The following is a 20,035-nucleotide window of genomic DNA, read 5'->3' as shown; positions in this document are numbered from 1 at the left end:
GTGTACTCCACAATTTGTAATATAAAGAATCACATGTGGTTAAAGTGCACAATGTCAGATTTTAATAAAGGTAATTTTTACACATTTTGCTTTCACCATGTAGAAATTACAGCAGTGTTTATACATAGTCCCCCCATTTCAGGGCACCATAATGTTTGGGACATAGCAATCTCATTTAAATGAAAGTAGTCATGTTTAGTATTTTGTTGCATATCCTTTGCATGCAATGACTGCTTGAAGTCTGTGATTCATGGACATCACCAGTTGCTGGGTGTCTTCTCTGGTGATGCTTTGCCAGGCCTGTATTGCAGCCATCTTTAGTTTATGCTTGTTTTGGTGGCTAGTCCCCTTCAGCATATAAAAACATGCTCAATTGGGTTCAGATTGGGTGATTGACTTGGCCACTCCCTCTCTCTCTCTCCCCTCTCCCTCTCTCACTCCCCTCTACCCCTCCCTCTCTCCCTTAAGAAGATCATTAAGAAGAAAGAGAGCACTGGTGAACTTACTGATCACAAAGGGACTGACAGGCCAAGGAAGACCTCCACAGCTGATGACAGAAGAATTATCTCTATAATAAAGAAAAATCCTCAAACACCTGTCCGACAGATCAGAAACACTCTTCAGGAGTCAGGTGTGGATTTGTCAATGAGCACTGTCTGCAGAAGACTTCATGAACAGAAATACAGAGGCTACACTGCAAGATGCAAACCACTGGTTAGCCACAAAAATGGGATGGCCAGGTTACAGTTTGACAAGAAGTACTTAAAAGAGCAACCACAGTTCTGTAAAAAGGTCTTAAGGACAGATGAGACGAAGATTAACATATCACAGTGATGGCAAGAGCAACGTATGGAGGAGAGAAGAAACTGCCCAAGATCCAAAGCATACCACCTCATCTGTGAAACACAGTGGTGGGGGTGTTATGGCCTGGGCATGTATGGCTGCTGAAGGTACTGGCTCACTAATCTTCATTGATGATTGAACTGCTGATAATGAATTCTGAAGTGTATAGACACATCCTATCTGCTCAAGTTCAAACAAATGCCACAAACCTCATTGGCTGGCGGTTCATTCTACAAAACAAAGGAGCTTTTCAAAGCTTAAAAATGGGTCAATTCTTGAGTGGCCAATTCAATCGCCCGATCTGAACCCAATTGAGCGTACCATGATATGCTGAAGAGAAAACTGAAGGGGCTATCCCCCAAAACAAGCATAAGCTAAAGATGGCTGCAATACAGTTCTGACAGCAAAAGATGATATTCTAGAAGTTTACATCATGATTTTGTCAATTCAAAGAGGACATTTCCATAACCCAACTGCTACATTGTGTGGAGTGGGGGGGTACTTGTAATTGCTGTTCATCACCTGTAACACTTGTATTAAACTAAAGCAGTGTGTTGCTGGTTGAATTCCAAAGTATTGTCAGAGACACAAGAAACCGCAGATGCTGGAATCTTGCATAGAGCACAAAGTGCTGAAGTAACTCAGTGGTTCAAGCAGCGTCTTTGCAGGACATGGATAGGTGATATTTTGGATTGCCACCTTTCTTCTAACTCAACAACACTGAAAAAGGTTATTAAATAAGAATCCTGACCTGAAACATCACTTGTCCATGTGCTGCAGAGATGTGTCGGAAAGAACTGCAGATGCTGGTTTAAATCGAGGGTAGACACAAAATGCTGGAGTAACTGGTGCATGTTCAAATTTGGGGAAGATCAGAAATAATTACAGACTTAAGCTTAATTATTTGTTATTTGAAGGACGTTTTCTGTAGTTTAGTGAAACCAAGTAAAATAGCTGAGAAGTTAAGGGAAACCATTGATCAATGCGATGCTTTGTTGAGATCAGCAAGCCTTGAAGGGATATGATTGTACAATATGCTGAAGAATCAGTGAGCTTAATTGGAGGGATAGCAAAATAATTGCTTGACACGAAGCCATGGTCTTGTAGAGTAGACTGCCATCTAGTGATAAGTGTGCCATAAATTCAAACAAACTAAATTATTTCTTGATTCAGCATATTTGTGTTGGCAATGGGGTTTGGGTACAAAATCAGACACAAAGTGCTGGATTAACTCAGCGTGTCGGGCAGCATCCCCGGAGAACAAGAATAGGAGTTATGGGTCTGGATGATCCTACAGACTTGAAATCATTGGGTCTTGTTTTAAAGATTGTTTTAAAGATTCAAGTCTTAAGTACCCAGAAAATCATTGGGGCTCTTGTTGCACTTTCTTTGATGTACACTATAATCAAAAAGTCAGCATTTTCACAGTGTTGGACCTCTAAGCTATTTGAAGGCTGCATCATAGTTGCATAATTTGCTTTATGGCCCCATTAAACTAAATGAAAGCCAGCATTGTGATCAGCCAGTTTCAAAATCTGCAGCCATGTACTGCCACCTCACACCAGTTGTAGTTAGTTGTTCTTCCTTTTGCTTACTGTGTTCTACAGGAATAACAATGCTTTCATTGCTGAGGTAACTGGCAAAAGCTGTTTTAATGGATTTTTGCAGTTAAAGCCAAGGTTGTTGACTTGGCTAGACTCAAAAAGCTGGAGTAACGCAGCGGGACAGGCAGCATCTCTGGAGAGAAGGAATGGGTGATGTTTCGTGTCGAGTCCTTCTATGCTGCCTGTCCCATTGAGTTACTCTAGCTTTTTGTGTCTATCTTTGGTTTAAACTAGCATCTGCAGTTCCTTCTTGCACACTTGTTGAGTTGGTTGTTGATTTCACCTCCCCCACTCACTTTTTCTGTTTAAAAAAAAAAAAAAATGTAAATAATTTTATTTATTAGAAGTACATTGCGTTAGTACAAGCCAAATATAACATTACATTTCTTGTACCACTTCATTTTTTAAGATTTAAAAAGAGAAAAAAGTAAAGTGAGAAAGAGTCGTGATTGTGTGAAAAAGTGATCAAGAAAAAAGACCCATTACACGAAGAGTTAGAGACTTTTTCTGTTTCTAAAGGGCCTGTCCCACTTAGGCTATTTTTTAGGCGACTCCAGCCATGGTTGCCGGGGTGTCGCTTGTATGGTCGTGAGTAGTCTCCTCAGTCGCCCAAAGACTCGTTGCGTCTATCTCGTACCCGCTGGATTTTCAACATGTTCAAAACGTTTTGGCCGACAGTGGGTTGACGCTAATGAGCGTAGCTTGACTTCTCCTGACGTAGGTGCTGTCGTAGGTCGTCGCCAGGTGATGCAGGTTGTCGCCGGTGCTGACTTTGGTGAATTCCATTGGCGACTACCTATGTCAACTGGAGACGGGTACCGACGACTGAATTGCCTTCAGTTGTCGCCAACAGGGTCGTAGCTTGTCGCGGTTGGACTTGGGTTGACTTTGGTTGTCATGTGTGCCTGTGTGGTCGTCCTAATGCGTTGCCGGTTGTCAGTAGCTTGCCATAGCTTGATGTCGACTAGGTAGTAGGTTGTTGTAGCTTGTCGTAGACATTGTCGTAGGGGGGGTCCAGTTGCTGTTTTTTCGGCGACCTGCTATGACTATGTCAGTCGCCTAAGTGGGACAAGCCTTTAAGTTGTAAGTATAGACTGAAATGTTTACAAACAAGTCAGATCATGATAATTTTTAAGAATTTGGCAACTTTTTCTTCCAGTAAATGTATATTTCTGCATGCTAAAGATTGAGATGTAATTTTTCACCTTTCTCTCTGAAGTGGCTGATATCTTACTGAATATTATAATGCCGATTAATGTTAAGAATAATTGATTGTGGGAGAATTGGGTTTTGATCTGTAGCTCCTCTCTCTTATTGAGTTTCAAATTTTGACTTGATGCCTGGTGGTACGAATGATGGGAATGGTGGATCTATAAACTGCCCCGAGTTACAATTCTCATTATCTTTCTGACTGGTTGCATGCTGCAGATATGAATAATTTGAGAGGGAAAATGTTTTCTTTGCCTGACCGTTCAACTCCGGTATTTCATTTATTTAGTTGCTCTGTTTGGGTTTGATGAAGTGGTGAAGTTACGCCTTTGTGCATAAACTTTGTCTTCTCTTAGATGGTTGTTAAAACCTTCATGGACATGGACCAAGATTCGGAGGATGAAAAGGAGTTGTACCTCAATTTAGCACTACATCTTGCTTCTGATTTTTTTCTTAAACATCCTGATAAGGATGTGCGGCTGCTGGTTGCCTGCTGCTTGGCTGATATCTTCAGAATCTATGCCCCTGAAGCACCTTACACATCTCCAGATAAACTTAAGGTATAGTTTGATTTTTATCTGCCTTGACTTCCATGAAGAATGCAAGGATAGTATAAAACTTTATTACTCATAGAGCCCTTTGGCTCAACTTGCCCGTGCCGACCAACATGCCCCATCTACACTGGTCTCATCTACCTGTGCTTAGCCTATAACCCTCGAAACTTACCTATCCATGTACCTGTCCAAAGTACAGAGAAGGTTCACCAGACTGATTCCTGGGATGTCATGACTTTCATATGAGATAGACTCGGCTTGTACTCGCTAGAATTTAGAAGATTGAGGGGGGATCTTATAGAAACGTACAAAATTCTTAAGGGGTTGGACAGGCTAGATGCAGGAAGATTGTTCCCGATGTCGGGGAAGTCCAGAACAAGGGGTCACAGTTTAAGGATAAGGGGGAAATCTTTTAGGACCGAGATGAGAAAAACATTTTTCACACAGAGAGTGGCGAATCTCCGGAATTCTCTGCCACAGAAAGTAGTTGAGGCCAGTTCATTGGCTATATTTAAGAGGGAGTTAGATGTGGCCCTTGTGGCTGAAGTGATCAGGGGGTATGGAGTGAAGGCAGGTACAGGATACTGAGTTGGATGATCAGCCATTATCATATTGAATGGCGGTGCAGGCTCGAAGGGCCGAATGGCCTACTCCTGCACCTATTTTCTATGTTTCTAGGTTTCTAATGTCTCTTAAATGTTATGATAGTATCTATCTCCTCTAGGTACCCTCCTAGAGAAGAAACATAGAAACAGGAGATAGGAGTTACCTAGAGGACCAACTACCTCCTCTGGCAGCTTGTTCCATATACCCACTGTCCTTTGTGTAAAACAAAGCTATCCTCGGGTTCCTGTTAAATCCTTTCCCCCCCCCCCCAACCTTATTGTGGGTAAGTCTTCAGGGAACAAACCAGCTTTAAAAAAAAAAAAATGGGCACATCAAACAGAAATCATCATCATTTATCCTCAGTGGTGTAATTTTAAATTGAGTAATTCAATTGATTAAGAACTCTAAATTTGCCTTTTCTTTAAATGTTTCATATCAAGTTTGCACTCGTATAAATGTTGTTTAAATTGAAATATTGTTATGCATTCACTAATCAAGTATGTTTTCAAAACTAATTAACTTTTTTTAAATGTTCTATTTAGGATATTTTTATGTTCATAACTAGACAACTAAAGGGATTGGAAGATACAAAAAGTGCACAATTTAACAGATACTTCTATTTACTTGAGGTGAGTGGTACAATACAGTTTTTTAAAACAGTTAATAATAGATTGTTGCTTGAATATCTTGGTACATTCTAATAAACACTATTGCAAAGCATAGATTTTTCAATGACAGCTAATGTAGCTATTACTGGTGCAGAATGAACAACTCTACAGAATTTCTTTCTTGGTGACTCCTGACCTCTGTTGTCTTGTTTGAGGTAATGTTGTTGGCTCAGTCCTTTCAGTTCAGATCTATTATGTCAGCTGGTAATCTGCAGTATTCTTTAAACATCACTACTACATTCCATCTTTGGAAAGGAGGGCAAACTGTGAACTATTCCAAAAGTGGCCCCATGATTGTTTTGCACAGAGTAATGCAACATATTAGATCTTCTGGAATCTTTTTGGAAATATTTGAGCCTTATGGGCCTGAGACACAGGCACACAGACGCACGCACGCGCGCACACACACGACTGAAATTCAAACAGTGCAAAGCCAAGGTGATACAGACACACACCGCGATGATCAGGAAGGAATGGGAAAAAAAACTCGGATTGGTGAACAATTTTAAGTAAAAACTCAGGAAATAATGAACCAATTTTACAGATGGTTGGATTTTTGAAATCATGAGGTAAATCTCTACCAGAATATGTAAAACGTTCACCGTTTCGGCGTCGGGTTTTCGAGGAGATGTGAGTCAAAGGCGAAATGGCGCATGCACACACACCCCTCCCTCTCCCCTCCCCCCTCGTCCTCCCCCCCCTCCCCTCCTCCTCCCCCCCCTCTCTCTCTCCCTCCTCCTCTCCCCCTCTCTCTCCTCCCTCCCTCTCTCCCCCCCCTCCTCTCCTCCTCCTCTCCTCCTCCCTCTCTCCCCCTCCTCCTCTCTCCCCCCTCCTCCCTCCCCCCCTCCTCTCTCTCTTCCCCCTCCCTCCTCTCCCCTCCTCTCTCCCCCCTCCTCCCTCTCTCCCCCTCCTCTCTCTCCTCCTCCTCCTCCCCCCTCTCCCCTCCTCTCTCCCCTTCCCCTCCCCCCCCTCCCTCTCCCCCCCACTCTCTCTCCTCCACTCTCCCCCCCTCCCCGCCTCCCCCCCCCCCCCCCCTCTCCCCCCCCCCCCCCCCCCCCCCCTCCCCCCCCTCTCTCTCTCTCCCCTCCATCTCTCTCCCCCCATCTCTCCTCTCTCTCTCTCTCCCCCTCCGCTCTCCCCCCTCGCTCTCTCTCCCCCCCCACTCTCCCCTCCCCTCCCCCCTCCTCCTCTCTCTCTCCCCCCCCCTCCCATTTAAAGCCTCTGTGATACTATCGTGCAGTTTTAAATGTAGAAACCCTCCTCTCTCCTCCCCCCTCCTCTCCCTCCCCCTCTCTCTCCTCTCCTTCCCCCTCCTCTCTCTCCCCCTGCTCTCTCTGAACCCCCTCCCCCCAATTTAAACCTCTCTCTCCCCCCGGCTCCATCTCTCCCTTCCCTCCCCTCTCTCTCCCCCCCCATCCACCTCTCTCTGGAATCCCCCAGCAGCTAGTATTTCTCTCTCTTAATATCAGCTCTCTCCCCCCTCTCTCTCCCCCCCCTCTCACAGGCAGTCTCTCTCTCCCCCCTCCTCTCTCCTCCTCTCCCCCCCTCCTCTCTCCCCCCTCTCTCTCCCCCCTCCTCTCTCCTCCCCTCTCTCCCCCCCCTTATCTCCTCCCTCTCCTCCTCTCTCTCCTCCTCTCCCCCCTCTCCCCCCCCGCCCCTCCCCCCCCCCCCCCCCTCTCCCCCCCCCCTCCCCCCCCCTCCCTCCTCTCTCTCTCCCCATTCCTCCTCCTCTCTCCCCCTCCTCCGCTCTCTACCCCCTGATGCTCTGACCTACCCCTCTTGATGACCCCTCCACTTTCCCCCCCCTCTCCCCCTCCTATCTCTCTCAGTGCCCCTCCCTCTCAGGTCCTCTCTCAACCCCTCCTCTCCCCTCCCCCAGGCCCCCCCCCCCGTGTGTGGGGTGGGGGGTAGTTAGTGTGTGTTGATGCTGTAGCTGCAGGCCTCCCCCTTGGTCTAGTAGTCATTTAAAATTCTCCAACTTGCTTTTTTTTTTTTGTTTCATCAGTCTTGATATCTACAATGTCATTTCATCCATGGAGCTATAATCATGATCACATTTTTCTCTTTAGGAATATTACTAACTTGTGTTATGTCTACACAAGCCTTTCTCAGCTTCTCTACAATGTTAATCTATTTTTTATGTAGTGATCTTCTGTTCTTTTGGAAATTTGCTTTATTAACTCTGTCAACATTTGATTGCAGTGTTCATTTACTCATTTTCAATTTCCTGCCTTCAAATAATTATTTTGTTTGGCTTCATGACCAAAAACCTAGAGCCTTATTGCATCTTTTCATATAGGAGCTTTGTTTCCCCAACCACCCATCCTCCCATTTAAAGCCTCTGTGATACTATCGATGCAGTTTTAAATGTAGGAACAAGTAATTGCAGATGATGGCTTTAAAATTGGCTGGAGAAGGAAATCATTTCATAGCTGGAAACTACAAAGGTTCAATAGTGTTTTATTTGTCATAAATGCAACTGCACAGTGAAGTTCCTTTTGCATTTATTACACATGCTGGCACTGCCATTTTTGGTGGCATTATTCAAAGTCTGGTCAGCCCGTCCACTCCATGTACTGGATCAGTTCCTGTGAACTTCCACCCCTCCCTTTCCTACAGGAGAGGAAGGATCCTTCATAATGGTCTTCATTAAAATTTAAACAAAATTAAAATCATGCTATGGAGGGTTTTTTTCTTTGGGGGCGGGGAAGGAGGGGGAAGGTGGATAAATGTCCATATCTACACGATTACCAGTTGTGAAATTGCTGCTAACTGCAAAAACCATCTGAAACACTGCTGAATGCTTCCATTCATTTCCCTTGGAATAGTAAATGTAATTCCCCAATTATAACACAAAAATTGTTTTGGGCTTGAATCTCACAATTATTAATTGGCCAATGGGAAAATGCCTCGGCACTTGCTGGTTGGTTGTTAGTGCTCGGGCAGTTACATCCTACTGTTGTACTTCCCGACATAGCAGAACTAGTACTGATGTAAAGAACAAGCTGCTGGAGGAACTGTGTGAGTCACGTAGTATCAGTGGAGGGAAATGGACAGAAAGCAACAAACACTTGCCTTTTGTCCACCATACCAACCTTCTATTTACACCACCTCCATTGCCTGAATGAGGCCACATGGAATCTGGAAGAACAGCAGCTAGTATTCTGCTTGGGTAGTTTACAGCCTATTAATTCTCTTAATATCAGCATATCACTTGAATACCTATCAGTTTCATTCCATGGAAATAAAATGCTTTAGTTTTCTTAATTTTGAAGTGTTGAATAACACAGGAGTGCAGTCAAGCCAGTTGAAGAATTATTAGCTCATCTGCTATGATCATTATAATTATACTGTTTCGCATTCTTGTGCCTAAGTACATTTGACTGGCTTGCCACTGTTCTTTGTTCTAGAGCCATTTATCGATTGCCTTTTGATACCAGTTGCACAATCATATTGAGAACACTTTGGAGTTTTTATAACTTTCTTTTACAGTCATAAGTTAATCAGCTTGACCCAGCTGGATAATTATATTTATTTTCTTTAACAGAACATTGCTTGGGTAAAGTCATATAACATCTGCTTTGAACTGGAGGATAGCAATGATATCTTCACTCAGTTGTACAGAACGCTTTTTCAAGTGATAAAGTAAGTTTTGCTAGCAAGTGAAATTAACATGAATTAGTTGGATTCTAAATAGGGTCACATACCATTTTGCATTAAATAATTCTGGTATCTTTTCTTTTGCTTAATATTTTGTGGCTTGAATGTATTTATGTACAGTACTATCTGATCTGATTGAATAACACACAAAATAACTATTCTTTGGTACACGTGACAATAATAAACCAACATAAATTGTCTTGTCACCTTGTGTACTATTTTCTCAGATAATATTTCAAAATACTGTTTGCATGTTCATCATCTTCTACCTTAACTTCCACAGTTGTTTCAGTATTTGAATAAAATAATTGAAAATTTTAACTTGGTCTAGTTTAGAGATACAGTGCGGAAACAGGTCCTTCGGCTCACCGAGTGTTCACCAGCCCAGCGATCCCCGCACATTAACACTACCCTACACACGCTAGGGACAATTTACATTTATACCGAGCCAATAAACCTACAAGCCTGTACGTCTTTGGTGTGTGGAAGGAAACTGAAGATCTCAGAGAAAACCCATGCAGGTCATGGAGAGAATGTACAAAACTCCAGCACCTGTAGTCGGGACCAAACCTACGACTGGCGCTATAAGTCAGTAGCTTTACCGCTACGCCACCTGATGCATTTGACTGCTCGGCTTGCTTCATGACCTCGCTTCCACTGGGTGTTGTATCTGACAGTCTCCTATATCTGAGGGGTATTGGCATTGGGAAAGATGAAATCTATTGCATAAGGTAAATTAGTTGAGTGTCACTGCACAGTGCCATCACTTTGCTGTCTCAAAATCAGGGTCATTTTATTTTTAATCCCTGTCAATGTACAACTATTATTGTAGATTCCAAAGTATTCCAGCGGTGCTGGCTTGAAAGGCCAAATGGCCCACTCCTGCACCTATTGTCTATTGTAACAGGTAGGAAGGAACTGCAGATGCTGGTTTACACTGAAAATAGACACACTATAGGCACCATCTCTGGAGAAAAGGAATAGGTGACGTTTCGGATCGAGACCCTTAAAGTTTTTAATTATGTTACTGCGCTGATTGTATTTGGTTGGGGAGATGGGGGAATGAAAAGTAAGTAAATTGCCTTTTATTTCCAACACTCGTTTCGTGACGCATGAGCAGATGATTTGGCTTTGCATTATGGAAAACTGCAATACGAACTATTTTCAAGGAACGCAACCCCCACACTAAAGCTGATATTGAGTCTGTGCCATGAATTGCTGCAGTCTGTGTAGTCATGGGCCTGTCCCACTTACGTGACTTTTTCGGCGACTGCCGGCACCCATCATAGATCGTTGCAGGTCGCCGAAAATTTTCAACATGTTGAAAATCCAGTGGCGGCCAGAACAAGGTACGACTCTTTGGGCGACTACTCACAACCATACAAGCTTCACCCCACGACATGTCACCAGGGTGTCGCCTGTACGTTTGTGAGTAGTCTCCTCAATCACCCAAAGAGTCATAGCATCTTTCTGGTTGCCGCTGAATTTTCAACATGTTGAAAATTTTCGCCGATCTGCAACGACCTATGATGGGTGACGGCAGTCGCCGGAAAAGTCGCGTAAGTGGGACAGGCCCTTTACACTGTTGTTGAATTAAGGCATTCCATTGTTTACAACTTGCAGGAATGGCCTGAGATCATAAATTATTTTGTTCAATTTAAATTTGATGCATTTTATCTCTTTTGAATAAATTGCAGTAATGGACATAACCAAAAAGTCCACATGCACATGGTGGATTTGATGAGTTCCATTGTGTGTGAAGGAGACGCTGTTTCTCAGGAACTTTTGGATACTGTTCTTGTCAACCTCGTACCAGCTCACAAGGTGAGTAACCCATTTTTTATAATTAAGATTTCAAAATAATAAATATACTTTGCATAGTTGCATTTTTGCTTTATTTTATTGGTTACTTTCAATGCTTTTGTTTCTTGTAGAATCTAAACAAGCAAGCATATGATTTGGCAAAAGCTCTATTGAAAAGGACTGCTCAAGCAGTTGAACCATATATTACTAATGTAAGTATTTGATTTAATTTCCCCCTAGGATTCACTGTTTGCATGTTACAGGTTCTGGTTTGATATTGTGTAATTATCCATTCAACTATAGCTATCTCCATCCCTCTGCTTTTGGTTGAGTTTTACCATCATATATATTCCAAGTGATTGCAATGCAGAAGTACGTATCTTATTGTTTGCCCATGACTTCTATTTTCTTGTCTTTTTCAGCCACTTAATAACCAGATCAATAATTTGTCTTCTGTTCTGTGAATGTGTCAAATACTATTTGAAAGTCAATTGAAGTAACATTCGCAGCCTCCCCCAGCCTGCTGTCATACACTTTAATTGGTGTTCTGAACAAAAGACCAACCCACTTCCAATCAGGGTATAGCTGCTTTTGACATTATCACCGTAATCAGAAAATGCAAGAAGATTTTGGACGTTAAATGTATTTTTAATTGAAGTGAAATGGTCTACATTAAAATATACAACAAACAAGATAATTTCAGCTATGATCAAAGAAACCCAATTTTCAAGAGAACGTAAAACATAGAACATAAGAAGTAGAAACACTTCCTTCTCCCTCCTCTGTCACTGAGTACGACCATAGTTCATCTTTTACTTCAGTGCCATTGTCCTGCAGTGACCCTATGTACTTTCATTTAATTACTGTTGAAAATCTCTGTTGATCTAACTTGAAGAATATACTTGAGCGACCGACACTTTACAGTCCTCTTGGATCAATTCCAAAAAGGTTTCACTTTCTTCTGCATGAAGCCATTTCTTGCCTCTGTCCTGAAATACCTCCACCACCTCCCCCTATTTTGAGACAGAATGTCCTGATTTACAACCTCCCAACCTATGATAATTATCAACTCATCATCCATCATTGTCAATCCCTGTAATAATTTTATTTCAGCTCGATAATTCCCAGTTGTTTAAAATACAAGATTGCGTAAAATAATCTGTTTAATCTCTACTTGTATGTATTCACCAATTTCAGGAATTAACATTGTTGGCCCTTTGTTGCATTCCCTCCCTGAGGTAGGGAGAGATGACCTGTACAGGATATTTGATATTGGCTCACCAGGGATGTATGTAAGTGGATAAATACATTTCTAGTAGTCTTGCAGTCATACAGCATGGAAACATGCCCTTTGGCCCAACTCATCCATGCAGACCAAAATGCCACATCCAAACTAGTCCCTCCTGCCTGCGTTTGACTCGTATCGCTCTAAGCCTTTCCTATCCATGTGCCTGTTCAAATGTCTTGTAAATGGTGATATAGTACCTGCCTCAACTACGTCCTCTGGAAGCTTGTTCCATATCCCCGCCATCCTCTGTGTGGAAAAAAAAGTCCCTTGGGTTCCTATTAAATCATTTCCTTTCGCCTTAAACCTACGGCCTCTGGTTCTTGATTCCCCTGCTCTAAAAGACTTGAATTTTGTTTTAATCCCTTGAAGGCCAACATATCTAATTGTTTCCTATACTTTCAGTGACTCATGTACAAGGTCACCCAGCTTTTTCTGCACATCAATACATTTTAATCTCTTACCATTTTATAATTTCTATACGTGGTTGACTTTGCATTTTTGAGCAATTTGCTAGGTCTGTTAAACCTGTGTCTATCTTGTTGAAACCTCTCTGCAATCTCCTCACAGCTCACATGGTTTGGTATCATCAGCAAGCTTGGATAGGTTAACACACTTTGTTTTGATTGGGAGGGTTTTTGCTGAATGTTCAATTTATTTTCCACATCCCAAAGACATACTGGTTAATTGACTACCGTCAATTTCCCCTTACGGCACCTAAATGGCAAAAGTATCAGAGGGAAGTTGTTACAAAACAGGAAGCCAAACTACATCTCCCCCCCCCCCCCCCCCCCCCCCCCCCCCCCCCACCCCCCCCCCCCCCAATGTAACAAACAGATGGTTGATATACATAAAAAGCAGAGGTAACTCAGTGGGTCAGGCAGCATCTCTGGAGAAAAGGAATAGGATTTCGGATGGGATTGTGAACAACTGGTAAATTGCTCCAATTCTATTAGTGAGCAAACACACAAAAGTAACTGTTTTCTGTCAGATAACTAATTCTCAATCCAGGCTTGTTACCTTCAGTAATATGTGCTCTAATTTTATTGAATAATGTTCTGTTTGGCTCCTTATCAAAGTTCTTTAGAAAGTTCAAAAACACCACATCAGCTGGTTCACATTTATCTATTCCGCCAAGTACAACCCCCCGCCCCAAAAAAAAAGATACGGCAAACATAATTTTTCTTTCATAAATCCATGTTGTATTCTTATTTTCTAAGTGACATCTTTCCACTTCCTTCATGATAGATTCTAGTTTTTTCCATACTGCTGACATCGAGCTAACTGGTCCGTTGTGGCTTTGTTCCCCTTCTCTCCTTTTCTTAAATAGTTTGATTGTATTTGCTACCTTTATATCTGTAGGTACTTCTCCAGAATCAAATGAAATATTAGCAGCATGTGACTGGAGGCCAAAGTGGATTTCTATTCCAGTTGTGAACAAGGTCATCGTCTGCATTTCAAAGAGAGATGCATACTGTTTTGAGCTTGACATCTTTAAGATAAACTCTTGTACTCTTCTGACCCAAGACAACCCTCCAACATGGTGAGACTCAGGAAACGAGGACAGCTTCCATTCTCTCAGGAGCCAGCTCTCCATAAAGATGTGCATTAATGAGGAAAATTGCAATTGCCTTGGGCAAAAATGTGCAAAATCTCCACTATACCGTAGCCCATGACTGGTGCAATGGAAAATTAGCATTTAGGATGGTACTAAGAACCCTGAAACCATGCATTGGGAGCACACATAAACCTTGTGTAAAATGCAGAAGTAGCTCAGCAAGCTAACTACCAATTGCCAGTTAAGGCTGAAGAAGGGTCCTGACTGTAAACATCTCCTATCCATGTTCTCCAGGGATGCTGTCTGACCCGCTAAGCTACACCAAATTCTGTATCTTTCCTTGGTAAATGGACATCTGCATTTCCTTGTTTCTATCAACTGCCATGTTGTGTATCCCTGTGCCATTAGTGGAAGTATCTGCATATTGGTCACATCAGTCATCTCATAATCCACAAAGCAGTGTAGAAGCTAACCAACCTTGATGAGGATGCATAAGAAGAGTTTACTGATGTTCAGATTTGTCCCACAGACCAGATTTTAATTGGCAAGAATTCTTAGCGTGCTATAGTCTGAAATTTCTGCTTAGAGGTTTGATGGTTCCACGCCAACCAGTTCTTTCTTAGTTACTGAACTATGTCCAAGATTGGGATTTCTTGCAATTATGTGGAAGTTACATGCTTGAGTTTTTTTTTAAATGGTGCCCCTGTGTTGAGTGCTACATAACCCAATAGGTGAAACATGAACTTCCACAGTTAACCAGTCATCCCACTGCTCCTTTGCCTTAGACCTGGCTTAGGTTTATTGTCTCCCTTCATCTCAAAGGAAAGGAACCTGCAGGACATAAATTAGAAAAAAAAAGACAAAGTGCTGGAGTAACTCAGCGGGTCAGACAGCATCTCCATAGAACATGGGTAGGTAATGTTTTGGATCGGGAATCTTCTTCCATAGAATCTGCCTGACCTGTTGAGTTACTCAAGCGCTCTGTGTCTTTTTTTTTGTAAACCAACATCTGCAGTTCCTTGTATTTCATATGATGTGAATTTGAGTTAATTTAATTGTTTAATTTCAATTGATCTCTGAATTGTTTGGTCCAGAGGCATGGCTTATTTCTCGAAGCACTTCTGTGGATTGCCTGTTGGTGAAGCATTATAATATGCTACACTTTGCCCATATGCAAAGTTCTAGTTTTTTTTTTGGAAGTTCTTAAATGGACTCGCCTCATTTAAGAACGGGTTTAACAGAGAGGTGAGATTTGGAGCAATTTAAAATTACTGCTTTGGTGTGATGGAAGAGTTGAAGAGAGTGATCATTTTTGCTAAAAATTGTTGGGTTTTTTATTTGCAGTCTTTTTCTTTCGGTAATCATAATATTTGATGTTTATCACAGATCCTACTAACTGCAGAATTTTCTGCCAACAGTTTTTTAACCAGGTTTTGATGCTAGGCAAGACATCCATCAGTGACCTGTCTGAGCATGTCTTTGACTTGATCCTTGAACTCTACAATATTGATAGTCATCTGCTGCTTTCAGTTTTACCACAACTGGAGTTTAAACTTAAGGTACACCTGTTAACTCATTTCTATGTGTTGCATGTTTACTGAAGCGTCTGCTTCATTTTTATTATTATTCAGTAATGTGTAATAATGTTTTGTTATTAATTTCTGACATTAATTAGGCCATTAAGTTAATTTAAATCTATTCAGCCTTCACTAGGTTGGAACATTTACTCATGACAAATATTTTTTCTGTAAATTTTCTAGATGCATTGTAAATTGTATTTTGCTTTAGTTAAAATAACTATTCAAGGGGGCGGCACAGTGGCACGGCGGTAGAGCTGTTGACTCTCAGTGCCAGAATCGTGGGTTTGATCCTGACCTTGGGTGCTGTCTGTGTGGAGTTTGCGCATTCACTCGTGTGCCCGTGTGGGTTTTTCTCAGGTGCTCCGGTTTCCTCTCGCATCCCAAAGACTTGCGGGTTTGTAGGCTAATTGACTTCTCTAAAATTTGTCCCGAGTGTCAAGGATAGAACTAGTGTATGGGTGATTACTGGCTGGCCAGCACGGACTCGATGGGCTGAAGGGCCTGTTTCCACGCTGTGTCACTGAAACTAAAACTAAAGATGAATACAAGGAAAGGCAATGCAGACAAACAGGTGGGCTATGTAATTTCATTATAATGTAGGACAAGATAGAAAGGTTTCATGTCATGTCCAAGATGATAGGATACTAGCGAAAGTTAATGATGTTCCAAACCACTGAAGGAGGGTAACTTTAAGCTGAGTGGTAGCTTTTCCATAAGTAAATTGGAAATCAATCGAGTGCCACTTGAAAAGGTAGATCTTACAATGTGAGTGAGTAGAGGATTCACTGAGACAATATGATCAGATATCATGGGTTGTACAGTGGTGGATAAATCTGTGCTCTTACAACTCCAGGAACCCATGTTTATTCCTGACCTTGGCTGCTAACCGCATGGAAATTGTACATTGACCAGTAGAAACAAGGAACTGCTGATGTTGGTTTACAAAAGAGGAGACAAAGAGCTGGAGTAACTCAGTTGGTCATGCCTGACCTGCTGAGTCACTCCAGCACTCTGTATATTGACCATGTAGGCTTCCTCCAGATGCTCCATTCCTCTTGTATCCCCAAGACATTGTGCGCAGGTGAACTGGTTACTATAAATTACCATTTTAGTGTAGCTAAATGGCCAAAAGAATGAAAAGAGTTATTGATGGGTTTGTGTGAGAGAAGACGAGTTGTAGTGGTACAGAGGGGCGGGGGGGGGGGGGGGGGGGGGGGGGGATTAATTCCTCTGCATGGACCTGATGCAGGAAATGACTGCCTTCTGTATTGTTTTTTTAACGTAAAGTAAGGGAAAACAATTATGTGGAGTTGGGCTGCAGTTTAAAAAAAAAACAGTTTGTAGCAAAAAAAGAGCTGCTGCAAGAACCTGGGGGTTAAGCAGTATCTGTGGAGGGAAATGGACAGTCAATATTTTGAGTTAAGACCTTTCTCCGCGACTGGAATGGTAGGGCGGGATAGCCAGTATTAAGGTGAGGGAAAGGTGTGGGCAAGTGATAGATTGAGACAGGTGAGGAGGGATGGGTTGGCAGATTGTGGTCAACAGGGGGTGGAAGAAGGATAGTTTAGCGAGTTTTAGCAATAAGACCAGATTAGACAAACTTGAATTGTTCTCTCCAATGTGACAAAGGCTGAGGGAAGACATGATAGAAGTTTACAATGTTATGTGAGGCATAGAGAGGGTAGATAGATTTCCCAGGGTGGAAACGTCAAAGACTAGAGGTCATAACTTGAGATGAGAGGAGAAAAGTTTAAAGGAGATGTGTGTAACAAGCTTTTACACAGAGAGTGGTAGGTGTCTGGAAACCTGCCAGGAATAGGTGGGCAGGGGTGAGGTAATGAAAATCAACATGATGATGAAGTTTAAGAGACATTTGGACAGGCTCGTGAATATGTATGATATGATGGGATATAGATCGTGTGCAGGCGGATGTGATTAGTTTAGATTGGCATCATCTTTGGCATGGACATTATAGGCTAAAGAGCCTGTTCCTATGTTGTACTGCTCAATGTTCTTAATTGTTTGATGGGAATTTCTTTGTTTGCCATTGAACCTTGCAATTCGATCTCCAAATCATCCTTAAATGCTTGTCGTATTGCTTGTCCTTTCTTTTTGAATTAACTCTGGATTCCTGGGTCTTGAGCAGTTGAGTTTTTTTTGACCCATACTGTAAGAATTAATTTTGCCTGCACAATTGCAGTCATCCATCAGTGGCATTTGTTTTACCTTGAGGTTCTTTTTCTGTAATCTTTGGCATTCTGACACACTTTACTTTCCATCTCTTTCAAATTGTGGATCAAGACTCTGAAACCAGATTCTTGGACTAGAATTCTTCCTTTTTCCTCAAAGCAATTCCTATTGTCAGTCACAATATCTGGTAGAACTGAAGAAGGGTCTCGATCTGAAACGTCACATATTCCTTTTCTAGAGCGATGCAGTCTGAGCCAGAGTTACTCCAGCATTTTGTGTCTATTGGTTGACCATATTTGGATAAGATGATGCTTAACTGCAGATACAACAAATTTTAGAAAAAATGTGCATGGCAATTAAGTTCTCCAATTTTCATGTTCACAGAGCAATGATAATGAAGAACGTTTAGCAGTTGTTAAGCTGCTGGCAAAAATGTTTGGAGCAAAAGATTCCGAACTAGCATCCCAAAACAAACCGTTGTGGCAGTGTTACTTGGGAAGGTAGGCCACATTTTAACGATGATACACTTTGATAGTATCTCATTATTGCAAAATCCTGGGGATGTCCTGAAGCCACGATAGGAGATGATAAATGTCAATTCTTCCAATAATATGTGAATGACTAGTTTAAGAACTATCAGTAGTATCCTAATTGTCACATTTAAATGGTCCTGTATACAGAAAAAGAGGTGATGAATCTGTTCAGTATTATTCAGGTTGAAGATGGATATGTTGTTGTACATTGCCTTATAAGGGAAAAATATTAAAGTCATTGAAAGAGTTCCAGTATGGATTTGCTAATTTGATCAAAGGATGCAGATTTTTTTATTTTTCAGTATATTTTAGGGTCAATTATTTTGATTCTTGTAAAAGATGTAATTCTTATCTATTTACTAGGAAAGTTACATCTATCTCCAGGGTCCTGCTTGCTGAAAATGAAATGCATTTAGTTTTAGTTAAAAGTTTGCAGAGCCTACAAAGATTTCATGGCTAAGGCTTTGGTGCCTCTAGTGTAAACAGCTTTGTTTTAAAAATACATCTATAGTACGTGGGTGTTACTATCAAGGCCAGGATTTATTGCCCATCTCTATTTGCCCTTAGGAGGATAGGGGTGAACTACCTCCTTGAATTGCTGCTGTCCCTCCAGAGAAGGTATTTTCAGTGTTTTAGATGTTCCTTCATTGGCAATACCAGTTTATTTCCAAGTTAGTATGTAAGCGGTGTGCCTCTTCTTCCTTGTGGATTTGTGAGGTGTTAGAGTAGTTACTCAAGTAAATAACTTTAGTGCGCAGTGCACTAGTGATGGAGGTAATACATCTGTGGTTTGTGGCTATGCATTCAAACAAGCAACTTTGTCTTGGGTGGTGGTGCTTATTTTCAGCCAGGCAGGTGGAAGGTATTCCATTGCACTCCTAACTTGGACCATGTTCATCGTGTAAAGGTTCAAGCATCACAGCACACGCACTGCAGGATGTCCAGCATCCAACCTGCGTTTTATAACTGCAGTATTATATATGTAGCTAAAACTCTGGACATTGGTGATCCCCAGGTAATAAAAGTCTTTTGAATGTCCAGGATTAGAGGCCTATCAGTCTTATTGCAGATGTACACTGCTTGGCACACATGATTTAAGTGACTTGTCACCTGTCAGCTTGCGTCTGACTGTTGTCCAGATTGTGCTGCGTGCAGGCATTGATTATTTTACTTCCTGAGGAATATGAATAGAATTAAATAACGTACAGTCATCAAGACAATCTTCACGGAAGGAAAATAATTAATAAAGCAGCTGAATTTCCTGGCTTGAATATTCCACAGTATGTACAGTTGTAATGTTTACTAGGATTGTTTCCTAGTTGAATTACTGTTTGGCTCCTGCATAGTACGTACACTCTGGTCTTTCTACTCTTGGTTGAAGATAGATACTTGGTCTAGTGTGATTGGGAAACACTTATGCCCCTGCATGGTGCTCTCACTGTTCTGGTCACCTTTTTTTAAAGAAGGATAAAGCCTCTGGAATAATTACAACAGCTATACAAAGATAACAATGACATTACAAGATATTAGGAAATATGGCAGGATCTGGCCAAAGAATCATTATTTTTTTTAATTGACCAGTTTTGAGAGGTGGCAACATTCATGTTGTCTGCATTATGAATTCAGCACTCAGCAAAAAATTATCTAGGGGTTTTGTTGAAACTAATCAATCAATCAATCAACCTTTATTGTCATCTTGCAAGCAACAAGTACAGTGCAAAATGAAAAGACGTTTCCCAGTGAATAGCGGAGCCTCGCACATGAAATTTAAAACACTTCTCACATAATAACACTAAAAAAAACAATCCAGTCCCTGATGGAACAGAATAAATAGTTAAAATCAGGTAAAAAACACAATGTTAAAAACAGTAAACCAATCATAAAAAAATGTCCGGGGCCGCTGATTTGAGTGGCCAGTGCCAGTTATTAAAGTGTCCGTGCC

At 41.6% G+C, this 20,035-nt stretch overlaps 1 protein-coding gene across 5 annotated transcripts in view; it reads left to right on the top strand.

The window, feature by feature from the left end:
• pds5b (PDS5 cohesin associated factor B) overlaps positions 1-20,035 on the top strand; it is a 153,574-nt gene that overhangs the window by 34,793 nt on the left and 98,746 nt on the right. For all 5 annotated transcript variants that reach the window (XM_055636850.1, XM_055636851.1, XM_055636853.1 and 2 more), the window contains 7 exons: positions 4,013-4,216; positions 5,359-5,445; positions 9,032-9,129; positions 10,842-10,968; positions 11,079-11,159; positions 15,209-15,349; positions 17,945-18,060. In XM_055636850.1, coding sequence (XP_055492825.1) covers positions 4,013-4,216; positions 5,359-5,445; positions 9,032-9,129; positions 10,842-10,968; positions 11,079-11,159; positions 15,209-15,349; positions 17,945-18,060 — 854 coding nt within the window. The remainder of the gene's footprint in view (positions 1-4,012; positions 4,217-5,358; positions 5,446-9,031; positions 9,130-10,841; positions 10,969-11,078; positions 11,160-15,208; positions 15,350-17,944; positions 18,061-20,035) is intronic.

This window comes from Leucoraja erinacea, chromosome 6 (genome assembly GCF_028641065.1).
Source record: "Leucoraja erinacea ecotype New England chromosome 6, Leri_hhj_1, whole genome shotgun sequence".
Classification (NCBI taxonomy): domain Eukaryota; kingdom Metazoa; phylum Chordata; class Chondrichthyes; order Rajiformes; family Rajidae; genus Leucoraja; species Leucoraja erinaceus.
The sequence above is the reverse complement of the archived record's forward strand: the minus strand, read 5'-3'. Positions and strand labels throughout refer to the sequence as shown.